Source organism: Lycorma delicatula, chromosome 9 (assembly GCF_047948215.1).
Source record: "Lycorma delicatula isolate Av1 chromosome 9, ASM4794821v1, whole genome shotgun sequence".
Lineage (NCBI taxonomy): Eukaryota > Metazoa > Arthropoda > Insecta > Hemiptera > Fulgoridae > Lycorma > Lycorma delicatula.
The window spans coordinates 121,281,290-121,307,431 of NC_134463.1; the positions used below are offsets into that span (position 1 = coordinate 121,281,290).

The window sequence follows — 26,142 nt, forward strand, 5'->3', positions numbered from 1 at the left end:
AATTTGAGGTTGTAGGTTTGGCTTTATTCTAAATAAAATACATTCAGTTTCTGTTCAAGCCATTTGTATGCTTTTTACATTCTTAACAGCTAAACGTTTTTTTTTATTTTTGATGACATAATGATATCAATCCAATTTTAAATTAATATTTTCAATGATGTACACTAAAACCTTAAATAAATAAAATTAAAGTAATAATAATACATAAACGATAATTGCATGTTAATGCCACATTTACTGATGTTCCGGATTATCTCATTTCTTTTAATGTAGAGTAAAATGACAAAAACATTTTCCAATTATTTTTATTTTTTTATGTTGTATTACATAAATTCACATATGTAATTTTCAATTTCTACAAATAAAATAAGAGAAGAAAAATTAAGCTGAATATATTTACTGTAACTCAATTGATTTTATGAGATTGTTTTTCTAACAGCAGTATATAATCAAAATGAATCCTTAAAATGCTAACTGAAACATTTTATCACATTTGTTTGTATTTTTCAGAACATTTTATTGAATAATTATTCTACATTAAGGCATTAAATATTTGTATAGAATGCGTGGTAAAGTTTACATCCCATTTCTGTATTTTTTTTATAATTAACTAGCTTCTCCATCGCGGTTTTGCCTGCACTATATGGTTACTTGCGTTTCCCATCACAGTCAATTTTTTTTTAATGTTTTTTAATCAAGTAACCAAAGGCAAGTGCAGCCAGTTATATCACATACAATAACAGTGACGGTGGATGTGTTGGTAGAGCTACTGCACCATACACTGTCGCACCCCTTAAAAAATCAACACTCATAAAACCCAAAAATGGTTTTTAGATATTTATCTGAAGAGTATTTGCAAGGCCACATCTAGGGAATAACTCTTTACTATAGTCAGAAATGGGGAAATTTTGCCATCATTGTTCAAAATATTTTTACCTTTCTTCATCCCTTTAAGGGCTGAATTTCAAAAAATCTAAAATTTGTTTTTAGACATTCACATGAACATTAACAACCAGATACCAAGTTGATATGTTCACTTGTTATCAAGAATTAAAAAAATAGCTGGGTTTCGAAAAAATTCAAAAATCCATTTTAATCCTTTAAACTTCGAATTTCAGAAAATCTAGAAATTGGTTTTTAGATATTAACATGAAGATTATATTCACCAAAAATCAAGAACTCTCTTCTTTGTTGCATAAAAATTAAAAAATTTCTTTATTACTCCATTTAACTCTTTAAACTCAGAATTTCAAAAAATCCTTTCTCAGTTCGCACTTACACTGTAAAAAGAACTTGTATATAAATTTTCATCATTTTATCTACAGTAGTTTTGCTGGGCGTTGATTATGAATCACTCACGGCCCGCAACATGTTTGTTTTATATATGTAGATTTATAATTTTCAGGGCAATTTTGTCAATTTTCATAGAAAAACTAATAACTGTGTTTAATTTTTGCATTTTAAGGATTAAGAGAGGAAAAATCACCTCCCTTCAATTATGATTGATTAGAATCTATTATCTCATTTTAAAATAATACTAAATTATCATTAAATTAGTGTATGTAGTGTAAGTAGAAGTTAAAGATAACAACTTTGTTAGAAATTAATTAATAATTGAGAAAACAGTAATAATAATAAGAATGTTTGTTCGGGAAAGTCTCCTAGACATGTCATTAATAACTTGGTTTCCTCTGAAGATTTTTCCAGCAGTCATTCATTTCATCTACTGCTTGGGGATTTTATTCACAAGACACATTTATGGAAATTAACTTTATTGCATGTTTGTGGTTTTTGTTACAGTTATCAGAAAACATACCAGAACAGCGCATACAAGATGTATTAAGGAAATCCTTACGTTCAAATAACTACAGTTTAGGTGGCACTGATGTTTATGCTGCAAGAGATCATATACAGCACTTGATTGCTGAAGGTATGTTTTTATATTAAAATTAATAATAATTATTCTTAATTTGTAATAAGTTTTTCTTTAATATTTTTTTGTTTTTACTCATCTCACTTGTGCGGTCACTGGTGTTGTTCCTCTTTTTACTGAATCCATTCCAGAATTTTTCATATGTCCTTTTCTTATTAAATTCTGATACATCAGTCCATTTACTTTTTAATTTCCTCCATTCTTTAAACCTTAGTCTAAATCACCTTAACATTTCTGATATCTTTTCGGAGAGTTCTGCTGAACTTTTTTTCTTACATGATGTGTATAACCTAATCTCCTATTGTCGTTTGCTTTTCTGCTGGGATATCATTAGCCCTAAACCCTCTGTACTTTTACGTAGTTCTATTTTAGCTTTAGCTTTGTTAATTCAACATGATGTCATTACAGTTACGGAAACAGCACTCGATGAGAATTTTCTGTCAGCTGATTATTTCTTCCACCAGTGTAGAGTGTATAGAGCTGATAGAAATGCAATTAAAACTAGAAACTGAGAGGAGGAAGTCCTCTTCATGCTGTATATGTACATATAAGTAGTTTTAAAAGAGAAGACTTGGAATTAACTCTGAAGTGTGTGTAGATTGAGATTAAGATGAAAGATGGAATCATTTTTCTTGTTGAGGACCACTATTTCTGCCCAGATGCTCAACCTGAGGTACTGATGGGTTATTTGGTTGCTCTGGGTAGTAAACTGAATTCTGAGAGGTATAAGATTTTATTTTTCGACAATTTCAACATTTCTGGTATGGTATTGATTGGGGGACTTGTACTCTCAGTTCTAAAGCTCATTTTTATGCCCACGAAAAAGCTTTGGCGCTATTTAAATTAATTGATAACTATACATTGTGTCAAGCTTCCAGCGGGCAGTAAGCCCATTTTAGATTTGCTTTTATATAATATTGAAGTAATTGTTGTTGGTGCAGGATTTTCTTGTTATTCCTGAGGTACCACATGATGCTCTTTATATACACTTAGAGAGAGGAGAAGTAGTTACATCAGATTGTGATGGGGCAAGCTATGATAATGCTAAAGGTGATTGTATTGGATTGTACCATAGTGTTAGAGAGGAATGGAGTCCTGTTTATAACTCTCCTAATGTTGATGTGGCAGTTTGTATGTTCAATGAGTTGCAAATTGTATTATTGCCAAACATGTACCTGTGAAAAGATTGTACCTGATTTTTTGCTGATTTGGTTAAATGTCTAAAACAAAAGAATACTGCGCACAGGAAGATTAAGAGGATGGAAACAGTTGTTTTTCTTATGAAAAATTTGCTTTGCTTAGAAGAAGAGTGAAGAGTCCTTTGAGGAGAGGCACATTAAACAGGGCAAAGAAGGTTGAGGATGAGCTTGAGTTGAAATCTCGCAATGTTAAGGAAATCAATTCCTTTATGAAGTACTCTAGGGGAGTTTATTAAAATCCAAGAAAGTATTGTGACGGATGCATCAGAACTGATTGAGGCCTTTGAAAACTATTTTCAAGCTGTTTATCAGCCTTCAATAAACAATGGGCAGAGTATTATCGACAATGATGATAGCTGTGTCACGGATGTGGTTAACGCTCCGATTGCAAAAGTAAACGACGTTCAGAAGCCATCCTTGAAGTGAGATCTCATATGGCATTCTGTCACTCATTACTAATGATGTGGCAGGATTGATTGCTTCCATCCTTATGTGGTTGTACAATTTTAGCTTAACAACTGCTGTGTTTCCTGTAAGTTGGAAACAGGCTGCTGTATCGTCAATTTCCCAAAAGAGAAAGCAGTCAGGAAGTTGAACCTGTCTCTGTAATAAATGTGGTGGTAAAAATTTTTAAGAAGGTAATCAATCTGCATTTGTATTGTTTTTTGAGCAAGTATATTGATTCTGGGCAGCATGGGTTTATGGCCAAAAGATCTACAGTCCTGACCTTATAGGCACTTGAGATTAAAATTAAGAAGCAGGTTGACATAATCTACTTTGATTTTAGTAAAGTATTTGATTCAGGCCCTCATTATGTCCTTCTCAATCAGATTATATGCTACGTATTTATGGGTAACATGTTGATCCTATTTGACAGATAGGACTTTTCATGTTAAGTCTGGTTTTTTGTCCAGTCAATATAGGGCAACTTTTGGTATTCCACAAGGTTCCAACTTGGGTCCATAACTGATCCAAAAAAAGATTATATTGTTAACCAGTGATATTGGCAAGAGCATGAAGTCAAGATTGATAGCATTTGCTGATGACATCAAGCTGTGTGCAAAAGTGAATTGTATTGACGATTATTTGATACTTCAGCTGGACATTGATAAAGTACAAAAATGAGCGTCGGGCAGTGGAATGAAGTTAAATCTTAAAAAGACAGTTGTCCTGATATTTTCTAGAAAAACTATGACTGAAATACAACTATAAAATACATGGTAAAGAAATTCGCCATGTTGATAGTGTTGGTGATCTGGGCGCTACCTTCAATTCAAAGTTGCATTTCTCAAAACAGTGGATAACATCACTTCTAAGGCTAGAAGGAACCTAGGATTACTTCCTGAATGGCTAGAAACGTCAAAATTGTTAAGCATAAGCACTTGCATTTATATCAAGTAATGGTTAGACCAATTTTTTTTTTAGTATTGCTTGGTGGTGTGGAACAGCTAAGGACTCTTTGTATAAACAGGTAGAAGCAGTACAAAAAAGATTCCAGTTTAATCTATGTTGCCGTGGACTAGCCTTGCATCACAACTCATACGATGATGGTTGCAAGCATGTGGGAATTCTGTCTTTGAACAGGACAAAAAAAATTCAGGATATTGTGTTTAAGGCAATGTTACATGGGGGTGGATTTGACTCTGCTAGGTTACAGAGTAATGTATGTTGCCAGTAGATGACGACCTACTGAAATATATGTTGCTGTCATCAATATCAAGGTGCATAAATGGTCTTAATGTAATTAATGAGAAGCCAGAAGTGGATGGTTTTAGCCGGAAGTTACATGCTTTCAAGTCAAGAATTATATCTGTTCATTCTTAAATGAATAGACTGCATTAGGGTTCGCTGCTGCGTGCGGGAGGCAGCTACTGTTTTGGCTGGTCATTTAACCAAGTAGGTGGTCAGTGTATGGGCAGTGGACTCCCTTGTGCCAGTAGGCTTTAAGTTAAATATGTCGGTAGCATGTATTTAAAAGTATATGTTAAAGATCTATATTCACAACTGTTTATGATTTTTATTTACAACTAGCTGTTTGATTTTAAATTTACATGAAAGCTACATATTTTTAACCGTGTGTTGTATTAATGGAGCTTATGTTTTTTTCTAATTATATATACATGTTATGTTATACATGTTGAGTGTTACTTGTTAGGTACTAGATGTTAGGTTTTATATATCTATTTACATCTTCTGTGACTTTTTTATTCATATTCTCCTGATATGTATCTGTTAAGTAAGTACGACATATTAAGGTTTTTCATGACTGTTTTATTGTGCTTCTTCTTCTCATAGTTAGGTCATCCCGCTTCTCTATTTAGAGTAGGTTTCTTCGTGGAGGTTGGGATGGCTATAAGGGATTCGAGGAGGCCATCAAAAAAATAAATAAATAAATAAAATATATATGTATATATAATAATATATATTATTAATATATTACTTATTTTAACAGATTTTGATGAATGTTCTGATGCTAAATTCCATGACTGTTCTGAGAATGCTCAATGTTTCAATCTGAGAGGGACATACACATGCAGCTGTAAAGAAGGATACACTGATTTATCACAGAATGCATTATATCCTGGAAGAATTTGTTCTGGTAAATATATAATTATGTATTTTATTTAACTACATCTAATTTAATATCAAAAAATATCTTCCTCATTTTTATGGAATTAATGAATAAAATCATTTAACTTGTGATAACAAATTGAAAGGTATTTGAAATCAACTTGTGAACATATTGTACTTAACATATAGCAAAAGCTAGTTCAGAACACTGGTGAAGTATTTATAAATTTTGCCTTAAACTAAATTATATTGCAAAAAATTTTAAAAACGTTTTAAATAAAAAGATTATGTGTTATTTAAGTAAACATGAATTTATTATATGAAGAAGAATTATAACTATTTTGAATTTTATTTTCTTACAGCTGAACAAATTGGTTGTGACAAGTGTAATTACCATGGTACATGCTATTCTCGGAGTGATGATGAGGAATATTGTGAATGCTTCCAGTGGTACGCCGGGGATAACTGTCAAATAAATTTGAAAGGTAATTTATAATATTTTATGTTATTTCAAAATTATTACTACCTTTCAAAAAATTGTAATCTATTTATAATTTGGTTGTTGATGTTGCTTGTTCTTAAATTTACAATTTCTGAGATGCTATCATTAATTGAACATCAATTGGTATAATAAAATGGTAATTAAGTCTGTAATAAAATTTAAGAGTAGCTATATTTTTAAAAGAACTTGATCGTTTCGCCTGTTGTATTGAAGAATAGCTAATGTTGATCACCGATTCAACTGATGTATCGGATGACTTAAATAACCAAATTTTTTTTGTATTATGTATTTAAAAAAACAATGATGCCTAAGTATATGATATCAACCAAATTTTTATTATGTTAATAAGGGTCAGAATAGCCCAGAAATTTAGTATTTGATTTACTTTGTGTGAAGTAGGTGGTTCAAGGTCAGGTTTGACTAATAAAATTTTATGCTAACTACTCTTTGGTACTGTCTCCTAGCCTCCATTCTGTTATTCAACTTAATTAAAAATTAAAATTTTCAATGAAAAATTTACTTAAAAAATATCTTAATATATCTGTCGCACAATGAAAAATATTACGAGGCTAGTATTCAAGCAAATACTAGTCTCGAGGTGATTCTGTATTAGAATGGAAACTAAGTAGAACATTCCCTAGATAACCTAACAGCTAGGTAGAACATGAAGATATTTTAGTACTAAAAACATTTATTTGATATTTATAGAAAAAAAATTCATTATTTTTGGTATAGCAATTTTTTTAATAAAATTTTTGTAAATGGTTTCTAAGTGTAATTTTGTTTTCCAGTTCATTTCAGTAAATATTTAGCATAACATTTTAATAGTATTATATCATTATAAAAAAATTTGTAAGTTTCTTTATTATGATTCACGCAACTTGTAAATAAGTTGATAGTTGTTTCCTTGTAACAAATGTCATAATTACAAAAAAATATTCAATTCTCCATTATGGGATAAAAAATATAAAAAAACGATGTTTGAAACACATAATATATCAACACTGATTTAGATCTATCAAATTTGAAAATTGATTTTTCTGATATTAAATTAGTTTTAAAATTTTTCTTTGTAAAATGTACCATTTTTTAAAATGTTTTACTAAAAAAGGTTTAAATGTTAAATAAACTAAATAATTTTTAATGTTAAGTAAAGAGTTTTAAATAAAAGTTTTGCAAGTAGTGATGTGTTTGTTGGTAATTGAAACAGATAATAAATATTTAACAGTTGTTAAACAGTAAACATTTTTTTTACAGTATTACTTCTGGTGCTAGTGATGATTGGTGCTTGTTTGCTGGTATTATTAATTGTTTGCCTCGTATTAGCTTGCTTAAAACATCGCGATAGAACACATCATAGCGGTCCTCCTCCATTAAGACCTAGTGTAGGATTCAGGCGGTACCGCAGTGGAATATCAACTAATAGAAGTACTGGTGATAAAAGAGCTATGATTAGTATCGATACTAGCAGTGAAGGAAGTGTTGAAAACACACCACCACCATATATTAAACAGGTTTGTTTATACATCTTTAATAGTACATCTTTAATACAATAATAGTAATAATAATACAATTAGTTTGGATTAACTAATTATTATAAAACAAGATTCTTTTATTATATTTGATTTGTATAATATTTGATTTCCTGCCACCTACTGATAGAAAAGGTCAGATGAAGTATTTTTCATCTTATTTTATCTATTGTTGAAGGAAATTTCTTTGCCGAAATCAAACTTCATTTAGAGCCTCATTTTGGATTGTTTTTCAGTATTTTTCTCTTATTTGGTTTGCACTACTTGTTTTAACGTCTCTAAACAACTTAATTTTTGATGGGTGATTTTCTCATCTTAAGAGAAAATATTCATTAGTCCAACCTCATATTCTCATTCCTCAAACAGTCCAGCCTTGTATAACTCTGAAAAAAATAACCACATCTTTGGTAGTTAGGAAGGTTTGTAGTCTATTCCTCATAGATCTTTTGCCCCAGTCTCCTACATACCTTTTCTTTGTTTACAGATCATTCTTGTTAATTGATATTTATAAGTCTCTTTTCTATCATCTGACTTATGGCCTCCGCTAATCACTCTCATTATTTTCAGTACCAACATAACAAAAGTATTCCAGATTTAAGGTACATATATTCGCTCTTCATGTTTTAATATTTTCTTAACACTTCATATATAAAAGAGTGAATGAGGATTTAATCTTTATTGCTGAAAAGGTTTGAAAAGCCTAGAAATCAAATCTAAAAATTAAACTAGTAATTTGGAAGCAGCAGCTGTATTTTGAACCACTTTACAAAAAATTGATAGAGTCTTTAGAAAATTCCTTTCCCTTCAAATTATTGAATCAATCAGAATGAAAGTATCCATCAAATTACTTAATATTCATTTCCATTCAATGCAGCACATTAATGCACATTTAGAAGTAGCTATATAACGGTAATAATATACAAGCAAAATTTGTTATTGGGTAGTGGCTATACCTTCAGCACACTAAAGTTGCACTCTTTCAGCAGAAAGAAAGTTTTGAACTAAATTTCTTTTTTTAATGAATTTCATTCTTTGTTTTAACAAACAATCCAGACGTATGAATGGTAACATTTTTGAATTTCTATATTAATATGAAAAAATCATTTCAGTACAGCAATCCAGATATGGAGGTAGCAATATTTTAAAGGCCTGCCTTTGTCAACTTATTGGATAAAACATATGAAATTTGTTGAGAGTCAAGATAAGAGTGTATATTTTAACAAATGTAAACCGCAGATTCTAAAAATATTTCTTGTCTAGAGGTTCTAGAAGCCAAAAATATTTTGTACAAAAATCAAGTTTTCCAAACTTTCATTGAAAATGTAAACATTGGGTCAATTGTTATTTGAATAGTATATTATAAACTAATGTAGAAAGGAACAAAATTGGTTTGGAATATATTATTGCATTTTTTCATTTTCCAGATTACAGGTAATTCTAATAATTTACTTATTTATAAAACATAAAAACAACTGATTATTTACTGTTATTACTGCAACTGTTCATGTTTATTACATCAAATATCTGATGGGTTTTTTGAAAAATATAATTTAAATTCATTTGAATTTGAAACTAAATTTATGATTTTTCTGATTAGCTTGTCATCTAATTTTAGTTTTATATATTTATTTGTTACATTTTTTTATTTGATTATTATATGTTCATTATTTGTTATTTGTCAATTGTATAACATTTAAATTTGTTATTATTCATTATTCTAATGTTATCACATCTTCCACTTTAGAAAAAGTATATTTATAAATTTTATTATTATCCATCAAATTAGATTTTAGTGTCATACTTAAGTGCTTTTAGATCCTCATGATAAACATTTTTTAAAACTTCTATTGGCCATACCTGTGTATATATTTTTTTTAAATTGTGTTTTCTACATTTTATAAACACTGTTTAATACTTAATATTAGATTTATTTTCTATAAATGAACAGTTCATTATTGTATTCAATATGTATACAAATATGTGAACACTCTTTATCTCTGATTTTGATTTTGATTTCTGATTTGGATTAAGCATCAATAGAGGATTACAAAAATATATGAAAGGCCATCAGGTTCACCTCAAAAAGGCTGCCAAAATTAAAATTTTGTAATAATCATTACGCAATAACAGTGTAAACTAACCAATTTGTAAGCTAAGTAACATTCAAGTTGATTCAAATGCACTAATGTAAGGTTTACTAAAATGCATTAAGTATATAAATATCAATTTTGTAAATCAAGTTAAGACCCTAACATAGTGGAAAAACTAACTTTTTAATAAATGAAAAAAATAAAATATGTCACAAAACCGACAAAACATAAAATAAATAAATCATATTAACTTAGTATATGCAGCATAAGTAAAAGTTAGGAACTTTGTTCGAAATGAATTAATAATTGAAAGAACAATAATAATGTACATTTGAGAGTCTAACTAGAATTTTCATTGATAACTGGTTATTATTTAATGTTTAAGCTGCATTTAACTGGTTAAAACTTTTAAAAATTTTGGTATTTTATTTATTGTAAGTTATAGGTATGCAGATTTTATTTGTCTTTATCAATTTAATTTTATGTATTTATTTATTTATATTCATGCTTATGCTAAAGTTGTTTTTATTTTCCGATTGGACCATCTAATGATCACGTTGCACAGCTTTAGACTTCTTTCTCCTTTTCCAAAACTGTTAATTCTTTCCCTGTGTTTTTACTGATATACATTTTATTAAATTGTGATTTTTAATCAGTCATAAATGGGTGTATGTGTATATATGTATATATAGTGTATATCTTTATTCATTTTTTATTTTCAGACTGCAACTGCACAAAAGCCGAGAGTATTGCGTAAAGTTAGTAAATCAAAAACACCTTCACCAAGTCATCTTGGAACTGGCACATTAGATCACCAACGTGAAAGATCATTGACAGTTATGATACCAAGAGCTAAATATAGACCAGTACCTGTACAACCACCTACTAATGCTTTATTGACAATGTCAACATTTGGACCCGAACAAAAGTTATTAAATTATCTAACACCAGATGGAGGAAATACACCTGATAAACAAGTAGGTTTTAGTTTTCATGTGAATAAGTTTTATTCATCCATAGTTTTTTTACCAACTTTTTGAAGAAAAGTATGTAGTATTATTTAAGATCACACAGTGGGCGTTGGAGGGTGAAAATTAATTGTCTTTACATTTTGGGGTATGAAGAGTATAAAAGTACTATTCACTTAAATTGGGGTTTAATTATATATATATGCCTATGTACAAAATTTTGTAGCTTAAAAATCTTTAAAATTACTAATTTCATTGAAATTTAGATATACTATATTAGTATATCTGAAGTTGTGTGTGTAAAAATTTGATAAAGATTAGTTGAGTTGTTCTTGAGTTACACCCAATTTATTGTTGAAACAATTTGAGTGGGGCAAGTTAGAACATCTGCAGTATCTGTTGTTAGTAATATTGCTACTTTTATTTTTTATTGTAGTTCCTTTTTGTAAAGGAAATATTAAAATATCTTTTATTATTTAATATTTCTTAGGGTTCAAGAGCTAATAGCAGGAAACCTAGTAATTCAACTAATCATTCACATGCATCAGCAATGCCACCACGTAAGCCATCAAACACTTCACCCGCTCCTCGTAAACCATCAACTGGTAAGTTAACAAGTAATTATAATATGATAGTATTACTGTAGAGTGGCATACAGAGACAAACAGTTAAATCAAAAACAGACAAATAAAAAAATCATTTAAAATCAATTTTTATTTTCAATCTCAGATGCTCATAGAAAAACTAACATTCATCATGTATTTTACATAAAAGTTATTTCTTAGAAATAATATCTTGTAATAGTGTTATGATACAGTAATTGAAAAATTGAAAGTGACAAAATTCTCATCATAATGCAAATTGACTTTGTAATGAACGATTGAGAATTGTCTGGTCCGTGCATTTTTATATTTTCTCTTATTATTATAATTTATTTAATTAAGATACGAACACATGTAAACTTACTGAATAATTTACATGTTAGACTTTTTAAATAACTTAATTGTCAAACAAATTTCTCATCGATACATTAACCAAATACTTATAAAAAAACTACTCATATTTTCTATAAAGTAATAAGTTTTATAAAATTTATTTAATTTAGCTAAGTTGGTAACTTATTACATTGTTTAGTTCCAATGTTTAGCTGTCATTCCTTAATGCTGTATGCATGTTGATTGTCAAAACTTAGGGGACCTCTCTTTTTCTGTTTAGTCTCCGGAACCACCTTAAGATATTACTTCAGAGGATGAATGAGGATGATATGTATGAATGTAAATGAAGTTTAGTCTTGCACAGTCTCAGGTTGGTTGTTCCTAAGATGTGTGGTTAATTGAAACCCAACCACCAAAGAATGCCGGTATCCACAATCTAGTATTCAAATCTGTATAAAAGTAACTGCCTTTACAAGGATTTGAACCTTAGAACTCTTGACTTTGAAATCAGCTGATTTACGATGACAAGTTCACCACTAGACCAACCCGGTGAGTTTACTGTTTTGATCTGAATTACAGAAACTCACCATTCGTTTATGAAGATTTTGTATAACAAATAAATTAAATATATTAATTATATATTAGCTTTCTTTTAATATGTTATTATTAAATAAAATAAAATAATAAACTTTTTATATATTATTAAGTGTATTTCTAATAATCCATAACTTTTCTGAAAAATATTATGTAACATAATATTATTACTTCAGATGATCATAGCAGTTCTTTAGCAACAATAGGTTGTAGAAGAAACAACACTACCAGCGCTATAGATTTTTTAAAGCATTGTTTTTATGTATGTAATATTTCAATGTTAGTAATTCAAACTACCTCATAGAATTGACAGTTTTTTTAAATGATCATGTGGCTAAAACAAACTTTTTTTAATCTTACATTTCTGTTGATTTTAATTTTTAATTTGAGCTCTTTATATGCCCTCCCAGACTATTTACAATTTGTTTATATAAAATATATTTATTTTGAATATATAATATTTTTTTGTTATTTTTATATGATTTGTGCTAATTATTATTTAGTAGTCTCTTTTTTCAAATGATGGTTTGTTTTAACGATAACAGCTTTGTTAATTCTTCAGCTTTTAGAATATGTATGTAACCAGTTATTAGATTTACTATTTTAATATATATATATATATATCACTACTTTTAAAATTTATTTTAAGTGATTTTATGACTGTTGTTTATTCAGCTTTATTTTAAAATTAAGTGCTTGTTTTTAAATTTATTTACAATGCAGTATCGATTTGATGGATTTTTCACTTCTCCCTGATTCTTTACAAAAAAAAAAAATTGTGTTCAATTGGCATATTTTGTTCTATGCAGTTATCCCATGACATTGATTTTAACATGACATCAGTTAAAAAAATCGTAGTTTATAAGTGCAGTTAATATAGCTTCTGCCATCATTACACTACAGTGAGAAATCTTGTTTAATATTTGTGTTCTTTTTGATAACAATCCAAACACAGGTTTCTATGGGTGTTTTATATGATGTTATTTAATTATTGTTTATTTATGGAGTATGGAACTATGATTTAATTTTTATTTTCTCCATGCTTTTATAATGTTGTAAAATTTCTATTTTGTGTTTTGTTTCTAAATGGAATGAATATGAATCTCTGTCAAACCGTGTAGTGCTGTTTAAGGAAACATGATATTGTAGTTTATTCTGTTAATAAATAGAAAAAAATTATTATTTTTGTTCTTTATGTATTATCAGTTTTATTTATTTGTTTACAGGTGCCCTAGTATCAGCTGGTTTTGAAGTATCTGCAACAGTTGGTAGAACAAAGGAACTTGATGAAAATTTTATTGATGAACCACATACTGACCTAGGTCAACAAGGATTCAATACCATTAGAACTGAAGAAAGGTATATAATATATCAGTTATGCGACCATGTGTACATGTGTTCATGTATATGTGTGTGAGTGAGTGTGAATGAGTGTGTGTGTGTGTGTGTGTGTGTGTGTGTGTGTTTTCACAATACATTACACAAATGAAAATACTGTTTCGTATGTGTACGGCTATATATTACTGATTACCAATTCACCTTAAATAAATTGGGAAAAAACATTTTACACTGTATTTGGTAAATTAAATGTAAAAATAAAAGTAATGTTATTCATTCTACGAACATTTCATGAAGTAGTGATTACAAAGACCTAACTACTGTAAACAGTTACAAATTGAACAAAGAATTGAAAACAATTTTTCTTAAGAAAAAAAATTGAATCCTCAATTGCTGTTAAGATTTTATTGTTATAAATTAAACAATTAGAAATAGAATTTTTGAATCTGTATTCTATTCTTTGTTTCTTTCTTCCTAATCATAATTTTATTATTTTCTGGATCATTTACCTCATGTTCAACCAAATCTATTGTTATTCCTATTCATTTCTTTATTTTACTCTAACTGTTCTGAGTTTACCTTTTTAATGTTTACTTATATTTATTACTGTACATGTTGTAACCCATAGTAGGCTGTTGCCTATTATTTAAAAGAAAAAAAAATCTGTACGATACAATGATAATTATTTTGTGAAAAAACATTACTTCGTTTCTTTAATGATTATTTTTTACGTGCAATTTCTTATTTGTTTTTAAGTAATTTTTTTGTTTATTAGAGATATTAAATTTAATTATTTCTTTTATGTTGATAATTGAATTTCATACTTTAAAAAAACTTATTCATTATCTTCTTTCTTCCTGTTACTTTCATAGGTGGATTATTTATTTTCCTTACTTATTCTATACATTTACTATTTACATAAATATTACTAATATGCATATAATTTATTTTATTGTTCTTGTTTACTTTTTCATTACATCAAAAAATTGTTATGTGTTATGTAGTTTATTATTTTGTGTTGTAGTAACTCATGATTTTCTTCATCTTTGAAATCAATTCATTGAATTAAAGCTGTTTTAAACAGTTGTTTATAAAAGTTTTCAATTTGTCATATACCATTTATGAGTTTCACTCCTGCGACGATTTTAAATATATGAATATGAAAATAAACTAATGTAATGTCATTAAATAATGACATAAATATCTATTAGACACAAACATTATATAATTTATATAGATATTGCTACTAACCGGTATTTAAAAAAGAATGCAACCCTTAGATTAAGAAGGTAGAAGTCACAAATAGATAAAGTTTATTTTTAAAAGGTTATGAACTTGTAACAATTGAAATGATCCTTCTTATGCATAAGTGCAGTATAAACCAGTATAAATTCGTTCCTGTTGTGTTAACTATTTTGTTTTCCAAGGACGAATGTGTGTTTATTACTGAGAATTGTTGCACATATAAATCTTACGAACAAGTGAAAGATGAGTTTCAGATAAAATTTCCCAATTCTTCAGTTGCTAATAAGTTGACAATATCACGCTTGATTAATAGATTTTGTAAGACTGGGAGTATACATGATCGGAAAAGCATAGGTCAACCATCACTGTTAACCGTAGAAGTTCTGGAGGATGTGAAAGAACATTTGACTCACTCACCCAGAAAATCACGCAGAAAGTTATCTTCACAGTCTGAGCACTCACTGCCTACAGCTTTCAGGACTACTAAAAAATTGCAATTTCATCAGTGTAATTCAAGAACTGACAGAAGTAGACTACAGAAAACGTTTACAGTATTGTCTTCGATTTTGTTCTCTTGTTGAAAACAACGGTATTGAAAATTTTGATAGTGTTTATTTCAGCATCAAGGCATGGTTCCACTCAGATGACTACATTAACAGCCAAAACTGCAAAATATGGAGCCCTGAAATCCCTTACACATTTCATGAACAACCATTACATGCACGTGAAATTGGTGTTTGGTGTGCATCTGTCAGCATCATGTAATAGGACCTTTATTTTTTCACAGTATGGTGAAATGCTGGATATGTTAAGGGAATTTTTTGGCCATCATTTGATATCAAAAGGGTTGTGGCAAGATCCCCTATATCTTACACCAGCAGACTTTTTCCTTGGGGGTATTTGAAAAGTGTAGTTTCTAAAAACAACCCTCTTGCAATTGACAAATTGAAGGCTAACATTGAAAGTGAGATTTCAAACATTACTGAGCAAACATTACGAAAAGTGGCTGCAAATGTAATGAATCATGTACGAACCTGCATTTGGATCACAGGAAATCATTTTGAACATCTATTGTAAAGTTATTAAAGGTAATTTGAATATTGTTGGATAAGTATTTTATTAACATTAATATTTTTGTAATAAATTCATGTCAAATAAAGAGGTTGCGTCCTTTTTGAAACACTGTTATTATTTGTAAAAAAGCTATATAGTGTAATCAAACTGAATTTAAAGATTTGGTAAGATACATGTTGTAAGATGGAAAGTTGGCTTCTTTTATTCAAGGGAATCAGTAAATAAGTCACAAATGGCTGTAAAATAGCACTGCATAAGATACTTAAAAATAATTTTTATTTTCCATGTAATCTCCACCAATTTAATACATTTATCCCAAGGTGTGCCACAAAATTTGCTATATAAAAGTTTCCAGGCCAAATTTTCATTCATATTCAACAACACTGGCAAAAATTTGCTGCTCAGATGACTTTCAATAGGATGAAAGTTGCTTAGGATTAATTTGAAGCTTAAAAGCAGATATTGAAAAAGTTGCCACTCTAATCCATTTATTCTCTTGTTGGTTGATTAAGCCACATATTATGCAGAACATGATCCAAACTCACCTCGCATGCATGCATATGTATCCTTGGATATGCAGAAGATCCAGGAAATGAAATATCATGGGATATTTCAAGGATATCTTAGATATCTCAGTATAATTAAAATGTCCCAATGACATAACAAATTGTACCAGGATAAGTGAGATTTCACATGACATCCAACTAAAAATAGAAAATTCAAGCAGATTTTTTTAAATTCTGATGTATAAAATGTTAAATAACATACTGTAATGCCTGAAAAATTTTTATATCTGCAGCTTAAAGTTGAAAAATTCTTTTCTTTTATTCCTATATCCTAAGAAAATTTTTTTAAATGTTTAATTTTTCATATTTGTTATGGATGGGAACATAATTTAATAAAATGCAGGAATATAAAATTCTTGGTTCAACCCGCTATGAATTAGCCACTATCTTGGTTCAACCCAATATGAATTTTGTTGAAAAAGTTTTTGCCAGCATCCTACTTTACCCAGTCAATTAACAACTATCACCATTAACACTTCAGTGAATCTGTCATATTTTCCTTTTTTTGTGAGATTATCTTTGATGTGTAATTATTTTTGTAGTTCTAAATTAGTTTAAATATCTAAATGTGCTTATTTTTAGCAATTTATTAAAAATAGTATAAATTATTGAAATACATTAATTAGAGATTTTATTTTATAAATTCTGCATAATGCACATGACCGCTATCAACCTAGTAACCATACATACTTAGTAACCATATTATGGTATCGTATTTTTTAAAGTTTCTAAAATGATAACAAATTCTCCAATTGTTTACTCATTAAATTAAAACTGGAACTTCAGTTATATAGCATAACCTATCTTCATAGTAGTGTCCTTTTAATACCTCACTGATTTTCTTAAGAGTACAAATGTCATAGCCTGACAATGTTCAAAAAATATTGTGATTAGATCCCAGATGATGACTTTAAGAAGTACTAGCAACTATAAGTATTAGACTCTAAGAATATCCCATACACATAGGATCTATAGATATCATGTAGGTATATTCCTGGAATATTAGGTACGTTCCTGAGATATCACCTGGATCCAGACAGCGTTATATTCTGTCTTTTTTTTTTTAAAACATAAAAGGCTGATAATATTACGTTGCTTGTCAGGGAACAACCCTGGATCTCCTGTTTGGATATCTATCAGCTGTCATGAGGTTGCCTGTTTGTAGTTTGGAGTAAGGTCTGGCAATGTAATGATGAAGTACTCCTCTACAATAGACCTGGGCATTTTCTTCAAATTGTCCTCCAAAGTGTAAATAGAGTTTTACAGTGTGATACAGCATTTAAATTATCACTTTGCTTCTGTAAATAAGCCAGCAGCAATCCGAGAGAATTTTAAAACCTTACCAGTTGAGAGTGTAACCTTGGATTTATTACATAAAAGTGAAGGATGTTTCCAATGCATTAAATAAAATTTTCAAGTCGGTTCTGATGCATTCATGATTCATGCCCAATAGCAGTCCTTTTAAACATGTCTTCTACTTCATCAGCAAATTGAGAAAGATGTTTTTGTTGTGAGTGTAACGAGTTTGTTCAGTCACTTTGCTCAGTCAGTTGTCTGGACATCACTGAAAGAACACTTTTTTAAATCCAAAGGTCATGCAGTGTGTGTGTGTTCGCTAAACCTAGCAATAAAGTCACTAAGCTAGCATTATTACTCACCTGTCAATTCTAATCATCTCAGTCTGCTTTATTGTTGATTTTTTCGCTATCTGAGAGAATGATCGAACCAATCTTCATCATTTTAAATATATTGATCCAGTTTTTCATTACTTCAGTAAACAGTTTTTATCATGAATAGGAAATACTTCCTTATATATAATATTTATAGAAAGTCCTTTTGCTTACATAAAACATACATCATATTATATAACCTTCAAAATGCAGTCACCATATTTAAACTGAACTGTACTTGTGTACATCTGATACCTAGTAACTACTAAGAGAATGTTATCAACTGTGTTACCTTCTAATGGCATATTTAGGCGATTTACTACTAATTCTAGCCATCCTACATTAATTTGTGACCTATTTACAGACTTCCCTTCTTTTAAATGTGTGTATATACATTCTTCATATTTCAGGAGTATATTTCATATATTTTTATAAGAAAGTATAAATTTGGAAAACAGTTCTGTTTTTAAATAGAAATTTGGATCAAGAAACGATTAAAGAATAATTTAATAGAATTTAATAACCTCGTTTAAAACTGTTTTTCACTACAAAATAAGTGAAAACAAAAAAGTCACATTTCAAAGTTTTGTAATTGTTGCCACAAGAAATTTTTAAACCAATTAATTTTGCAGAAAGTTTGATTTTAGTAAAACTGTATTTCTTAGGCATTTTATTGTGAACAAAATTACATTTAATTCGTCCAAATACAATTTTAAACAAAAAATGTAAGGAGTTATTGTTTAGTATGTTATACTCAAATTTCAAAAACAGAAAAATAATCAATCTAAAGAAATAATTTTTTGCAAGACTGATACAGTTTATGTATTGCAATAAAGGTAAAATACTTTGTGTCAGAATGATTTTTTTAATTTAATTGTTAAACGTGATATAAAAATTTATTTTAGCTAATTTAGTTTTATATGTACATATTTTTTTATATTAATTTATTATTATTTCAGCACAATTATAGTTGACATACCACCTCCGCCTACATTGGAGGCTGAATTGGAACAAGTCATCTCAAAAATAGATCACCTGTAAGACCATAAATTGTGTAGTAACAACACTACAAAATACTCATATTTCTTATTCTTGTATTTTCCTATCTTTCTTTACCTAATGTAAACAATAATATTAAACTGCCTTCTATAATTTTGTCTTTTTTATCGCACCTTAACCATTATCTTCTGATTCTTTTCATTTATATTTATTGCACTGTGATATGTAATGAATCTTTGTTTTTAAATTTGCTTTATGGTTGTGAAAAATATGTTGTGACTTATATTATCAACTGATTTTAATAAATTAGTTTATTACGCTAACAGATTTTAATTACTATAAACAAGAATATACTTGTAAAGATATTTTTCAGCAGAGTCTAACAATGTTTATTTGGTTTTTCAATTAAAACTTGATGGTTTCAAAATAGCTATAATATCTCGGAAAAAGTATTATCCTGGAAATTGAAAGGGGTGAAGTAACATAAAATTCCACCAGTCATTCAAAGAATCATTTTGAGTAGATAGCAGAGGTTAAAAATTCTGTATGCTATGCTACTGTTATTTTCAGCTTTTCAGCGACTCTTAATCTTAGATTTCAGTGACACTTAAAATAATATTTTAAAAATTAACTTAATGAGTACAGTAGATATGTACATAAAAAAAGTATATACAGAATATTAAATTAATATACTGTAGCAAATTTGCTACAGTAAAATGTAAGGAACAGTACTTACAAAATTTAATATTTTTATATTTAATGATAAAACAAGCTGATTTTGTTATCGTAAGACATTTTTTGATGCTTAGTAAATTTGGATGCTATTGAAGATGATAATGAAAGTACAGAAATGTAAAATACAATGTGAAAATTTTGAAAAAAATTTTACAAGAAGTAAGACTTGGGTTGGTATTAGGTGGTTGATATTAGAATACTAAAGTATTCTAAAGAAAACATTTAGTATGGTCAAAATTATTTTCATCAAAAATTTGGTAACAATTTTTAATTGTATAATAATTTTTTTTAAGGGGTCAAACATTTGCCATTATCCGACTGAATGCAAACTGCACCTAATGTTTATGTAAGTCCGGCAATTAACAGGAACTGATTTATTAAATATGGCTTAAGCATTATCATTTAATAATGTTAACTTCACATTTTTATGTTTTCCAGGATTTTTCCTTTCTGAGTTGCCCCCATTTCCAGTGATTTGTAAGTGGATGTAGTTTACTATTTTGCCAGAACTCAAAGCTAAAAATATTAATTTAATCCTAGACAATATTAAAAATAATTCTATAAATTAATTTTTTATTGCATCACAGTAGGTTATTAGCATTAGTAGTGTCCCGCTACAGCACTGTTATTAATTGAAACTAAATAATCAGAGGAATTATTACTGTAGCCAATGGTTCATTAAAAAGTTAATATGAATAAAATTATTCCTGATGTCTACTATCTTTAACTATTCATTTAGTAAAAAAATAATTGTTGGCAACAACCTGGTAGAAAAAGGATTATCTATAATAAGATTTCAAAGACTTAATTTATATCTAGTTAAACTAGTGGCTCCTGGATTAAATTTTTCAGTCATATTTGTTTCTGAAAATACGAACAAAATATCTTGTTTTGTAGTTGAAATACAAAAAAAGTTATATTTTTTATGCATTCATAAATGAAACGTCACAACTTATTTTTAGAACAAATACTTGAACCAGTTTATCATTATAAATCTGCATGATTTTTGCTTTATATTAATATGTTAATTTTTCTTGATGCTTGTATGATATACTTTAAATATTTGTTCATTTTGCTGATATTAATTTATTTTTCTTGTTTTTATGTTGTCTTTTTTAATATCTTATTTGTACACTAATTTAACTGTTTTATCCCAAAATAAATTTTCTTGTGACATATTTTTCTATCCTCAATCATCTGTCCTTTATCGCTCTTCTTTTAACATATTTAATTATTATGATAATTTTGTTTTTCTGTAAAAACTAATAAAAATTAAAATAAATTGAAAGGATTGACCGAGATAATTCATTAATGATATGGTTATCTGTATATCTCTAAAATTATTTTTTTTTTCTTAAAAATATTTGTTTTCTGGTGGGTATTATTTTTATAATGTAGGTAATATCTAAAGGCAGGTCTGTGGTGTGCCGAGGCATCCCTGCCACTGCTCTTAACATCACTCAGCAACTTTTCCACACACCAGCAACCAAAGTAGTGTATTTCAAAAGTCACATCAATTAATTTGCAATGAAATGCACCGTATGACGTTACTATTATAGTAATGAAATATGTTCTGGTAATTTGTTATTACAAATAAAATTATTATTTTATCCAAGATGTATATGAAATAATTTGTTTATTTATTTCTTGAAAGTATATGTTTTTTTTTCAAGTATGTTAAACTAAGGTTTTGCTATAAATAAACAGTAACAATGATATAATACAAAATTATCTAAAATGAATTGTTTATATTTTGTAGGCTATAATGTTATGATTTTCTTTAACTTGGTGTAGGTATTTACAAAAATTATTTCGAAATAGCACATATTCACCAGTAACTAATATTCTTTTGAGCTTTGTAAGCCTAAAAAACTAAAATAAACTAAAATAAAAATATTAAAATGTACAAAAAAAAAACATAAATAAATAAAGTGTTCAAGAAATGTCAGCAAAGTAATAAAATTATAATCATTATTAAAATTATTCTAAAAAAATTATGAATACTACAGAGTTATTAAGTGCATACGACAATAACGCAAAATTAATTTAATTAATTAAAATATTAATTCATATTATATTTTTAAACGTAAAACATAAAATTATTTCATACAAAATAATTTATATAATAGCTCAAAAAAATAAAAACAGTAGAATAAATAAATAACAGATGAAATAAATAATTAAACAACAAATTTAAATAAATAAATTTTCATAGCAAAAATAAATGAATGTGGTAAAATAAACAATTATAAAATAAAATTAAAATAATAATAAACACAAGTCTGTATCATTTTGAGATCTTACTTTTGTCACAACCAGTAGCACATGTTTCAAATGCTGAGTTATAGGACTGGGATAGAGGAGGCAAGTAGAAACGCTTGTAGGGGAGAACCGCCTTTAGATTTTACATAGATTATAAAAGTATTTCTTTATGGAATAATATTTCCCTCTGACCTTACACTATGTGAAACCTATTTCCAGTTAGTATTGTTTTGTAAACAGTATAAAAAAATCTGAAGAAGGATAATTGATGGAATTAAGACTCATTGTGAAAAGATGTTTGTATCATAACAGTTTGGAAAGAACTAGACCATTAATGTATTCTAAACTATCGTGCCTAAAGAATGAGTTAATATTATTTTTTGTCTTTCTTGCTTTCTTTACAAATATGTAAGACTTAATCCTCGACTGTACCACCTTTTTTGATGAAGAAAATAATTTGAATGTATTGCGTGGTAGATGATTTTTTACAGCAGTAATGTTACTTTTAATGTAATAGAATCATGCTCAGAATGTACGCACAGTATTTATGCATACATTTATATTATAGATTGTTACCACTATTATATTATATTTATTATAGATTGTTACAACTTTATTTATAATCTTCAATTATGAGTTCCTCTTTTTTCTTAATTTTTTTTAATGAAGTACATTATATAAACTTTATTTTATATATATTTAATTAACATTAATTTATTGCAATATTTAATGTTATGTACTGATATGGCACAACATATACCTTTGAATACTAATTTTAGCACTTATTCTTAATTATAACAATTATACTCATGTAAATACCTGTTCTATATTTCATCAATAACATATTGCATGTCTGTTTTTATAAGTTAAAAGCTGGCTTAACTTATAAATCTGTTGATTTGAATATGCGAAGCCATTTGCCTATTTACTGTTCAAAATCTTCTACAGTAGTGTAAAAGATTAGAAGTTTCTTTTGATTTTTGCTTAAACCTTTTGAAATTCATTTCTTTCAGAATTCTTGATAAGTTGTAAAATCTGGTACCTCAGTAATGAAATTAATTATGAATCTATTAATAAATATTATTTGAGCAAATTTTTATTTATATATCTTAAAAAAAATTTAAGGTCTTTTTCATTTTATTTAAAAATTCATTGACAATAAAAATCGTTTCTGTAAAACAAACTAATTTTTTTTCTAAAAAAATTATTATCTTTTCTTTCTTAGCAAAAGTCATACATGTAAATCTGTAAAGAGAAAAGTTGCTATTTACTATTAATTTGTATGTCAAATGTGAAGGTCAGGATAACAGGTGATAACTGAGAAATTTCTATGGAACATATTTGTATATTTTCAGAATTAAATTTATTAATTAGTTTTACAGTTCCCTCTCATATTCTTTTGTTATATAAATAATATTACTCGTACTTTCTTAATCTACTCAAATATTTTTTTTATTGTGCCGAGTCTGTAATGTTCAATTTTTTTTACAGTTCTTTATTCTTTTTTTAACATTGACAATGTTCTGATATTTATGCTACTAATTAAGCAAGAAATTTTATATAATTTTTTTTTAAATATATGATTATACTTGTGGGCAATGATCAAACAACTTTTTACTGACTTGTCTCCATGCATACGGCACACTCTCTCTCTCTCTCTCTCTCTCACAGTTACTATTATTTATTATTATTGCATTTATCTATACTATTAATATAATATTTTTCTTTTTCTTAAAATATCTTTGCTTGGTTTCTTTTTAACTATTTTATTAGATTGTTTATTAACATACTAAAACAAAATCAATTGTAGTAAACAAATAATAGTTTTATTATTATTTTTTAGATGCATAAGATTTTTTTTCTAAACTCTTAAATAAATAATTGCACGATTTAAAAATTATTTAATGTTATGATATTTTAAACTATTTTTCTCAAACAGATATTTTTAATTAGAATTTATTTCCTTCATTTGACTTTTATTTTCATTTCTTGTTTTCTCTGTTAAAAAAAAAAGTTTTTCATTATGAAATTACATTACCTTCAAGGATTTGCTTCTACAATTATTCTTTTAAAAGGAATTCTCACCTCCAACAGAATTTTGCCCATAAACTACCTGTTAGTGAAAAGGATTACAAATATTAAAACATATTTTAACCATTTAACCTTTTAAACGTAAATTACTATTTAAATTTGATGATTATAAAATATTAAATTAGTTTGATATAAATTACAAATATTATTTTGTTTTAGTTTGTTTGTTTTAGTATAGTTTAGTTTGTATATATAGTTTTCTTTTTGATAGAAATTATATATAAATTTTTATTTTTTAATTACTTGTATAATAAGAAAAATACATTTGTTTTAAATACTCTTTGTATGATTACTTAAATTATGTAAATACAAAAGACAGCTAATAATATAAAATAATATTTTAGCTTATTTAATCATATTTAAACTAGTTTTCTATATAATGAATTAAAAGAGGTAATTCAAGAAAATTAATTTTTGTGGGAGTTATGCATTAAGGAGTTTTTGTATGAATCCCACAGAAGAGGTGAAATCATCAGAATAAGGTGGGTGTAAAATTCTATTTCTCAAAAATGTCACAAAACAAACTTAAAGAAACTTTATATTGATTATCTAAAAGACATGTTCTTCTACACTGCTTTGAACCATCATTTTATAGAACACATATAATCATAATGGATCACATGAAGCCCAGTTTATTACAATCTTTCTTGGCAGCTGCATCGTATAATTTTTACCTGAGATTTCTTTCTGATCATACAAGTACACTCATATATTGTATTGTACCTGTTGAAGCCAACAAATATATGTCCATCTAAAATTATAGAATGTATAAAAAACATACATCTGTAATTAAAACTGAAGTATACTGACGGTATCATAGTATGTTATAATATTACATCTATACATTACTTGAAATAAGGCCATGAGTTCAGCAAAACATTCAGCCATAAATATACTTTTCAATCAGTATAAACATATCTGGATCTATCCTGCATAGATAGGACGACCCTTGCAAGAATACCAGGTGGTCTATATGTTTACAAAGTTTCAGCTCTAGCTGAAACCGATGAAAGTACAGTGATGAGGAGCATACAAATCAAGCATATTGAGTTTAAACAAAGAAAATATGCCTTGAGCTCAAACACCTGTGAAAGCCAGTTAGAAAAGACATTCCGTAAAAAGGTTGTACAGACTGACAGTATGAACAAACTTCAGCTTACTTGATTTAAAGATTTATTTATTTAATTCTTAAGTTGGTTGCTAAGGCTGCAGTCTTTATTTTCATTTTTCTCGGACAGTGCTTTGAGCCAAAGATGAGGAACGGAGGAAGGGTTTCTAGCAGAAGGTGTTGGATAGCCCCAGCTGTGAGGGCCGGTATGGCCTGGTGTGCTCTGGCTCCAATGATGAGCTGGGGACTCCATGTACAATTTGTGACAACGATCATCTGGACCTGACATCTTTTAGCGGAAAGTCAACAGCAGAGTCCCAGTGGGGATCCCCTGGGGACTCCCTATTTGAGGCATGAAGTACTCAAAAGACTGAGACCCGGCCCCTGAGGTGGTGATGAAGGTTACAACAGCATTGCTGGATCTGTAGTCTTCTCTCTGGAGGTTAGAGGCAGGCGTAAAGTAAAAGATCCAACCAGGGGGCTGACCTGCCTTGCCGGATGTTCAGCTGGTGGGTGGGAAGGCCCATTAGAGTTAAAGAACACTCCCCTGGGCTGTGTTATACTTAACTGTGGGTCAGGCTTAGGGGGAAGGGGTATTCAAAAAAAGGGAGAAAATACCACTCTACAGAAACCTACTTCAGATCTTGTTGGAAAAGAACTTGCAGAAAATCAATGAAAACTGTGTTATGAATGTGATCCAACATTCTTACAACTGTTTGTCGTATGAGGA

The 26,142-nt window shown here is 28.4% G+C and overlaps 1 protein-coding gene across 2 annotated transcripts in view; it reads left to right on the forward strand.

Annotated features, from left to right (window-relative positions):
• LOC142329683 (uncharacterized) overlaps window positions 1–26,142 on the forward strand; it is a 75,606-nt gene that overhangs the window by 35,789 nt on the left and 13,675 nt on the right. Inside the window, exons 6-13 of one of the 2 annotated variants that reach the window (XM_075374381.1) lie at window positions 1,801–1,930; window positions 5,585–5,731; window positions 6,066–6,188; window positions 7,463–7,719; window positions 10,550–10,804; window positions 11,286–11,400; window positions 13,551–13,683; window positions 19,177–19,254. In XM_075374381.1, the coding sequence (XP_075230496.1) occupies window positions 1,801–1,930; window positions 5,585–5,731; window positions 6,066–6,188; window positions 7,463–7,719; window positions 10,550–10,804; window positions 11,286–11,400; window positions 13,551–13,683; window positions 19,177–19,254 (1,238 nt within the window). The remainder of the gene's footprint in view (window positions 1–1,800; window positions 1,931–5,584; window positions 5,732–6,065; window positions 6,189–7,462; window positions 7,720–10,549; window positions 10,805–11,285; window positions 11,401–13,550; window positions 13,684–19,176; window positions 19,255–26,142) is intronic. The other variant, XM_075374382.1, reaches the window with a different exon arrangement.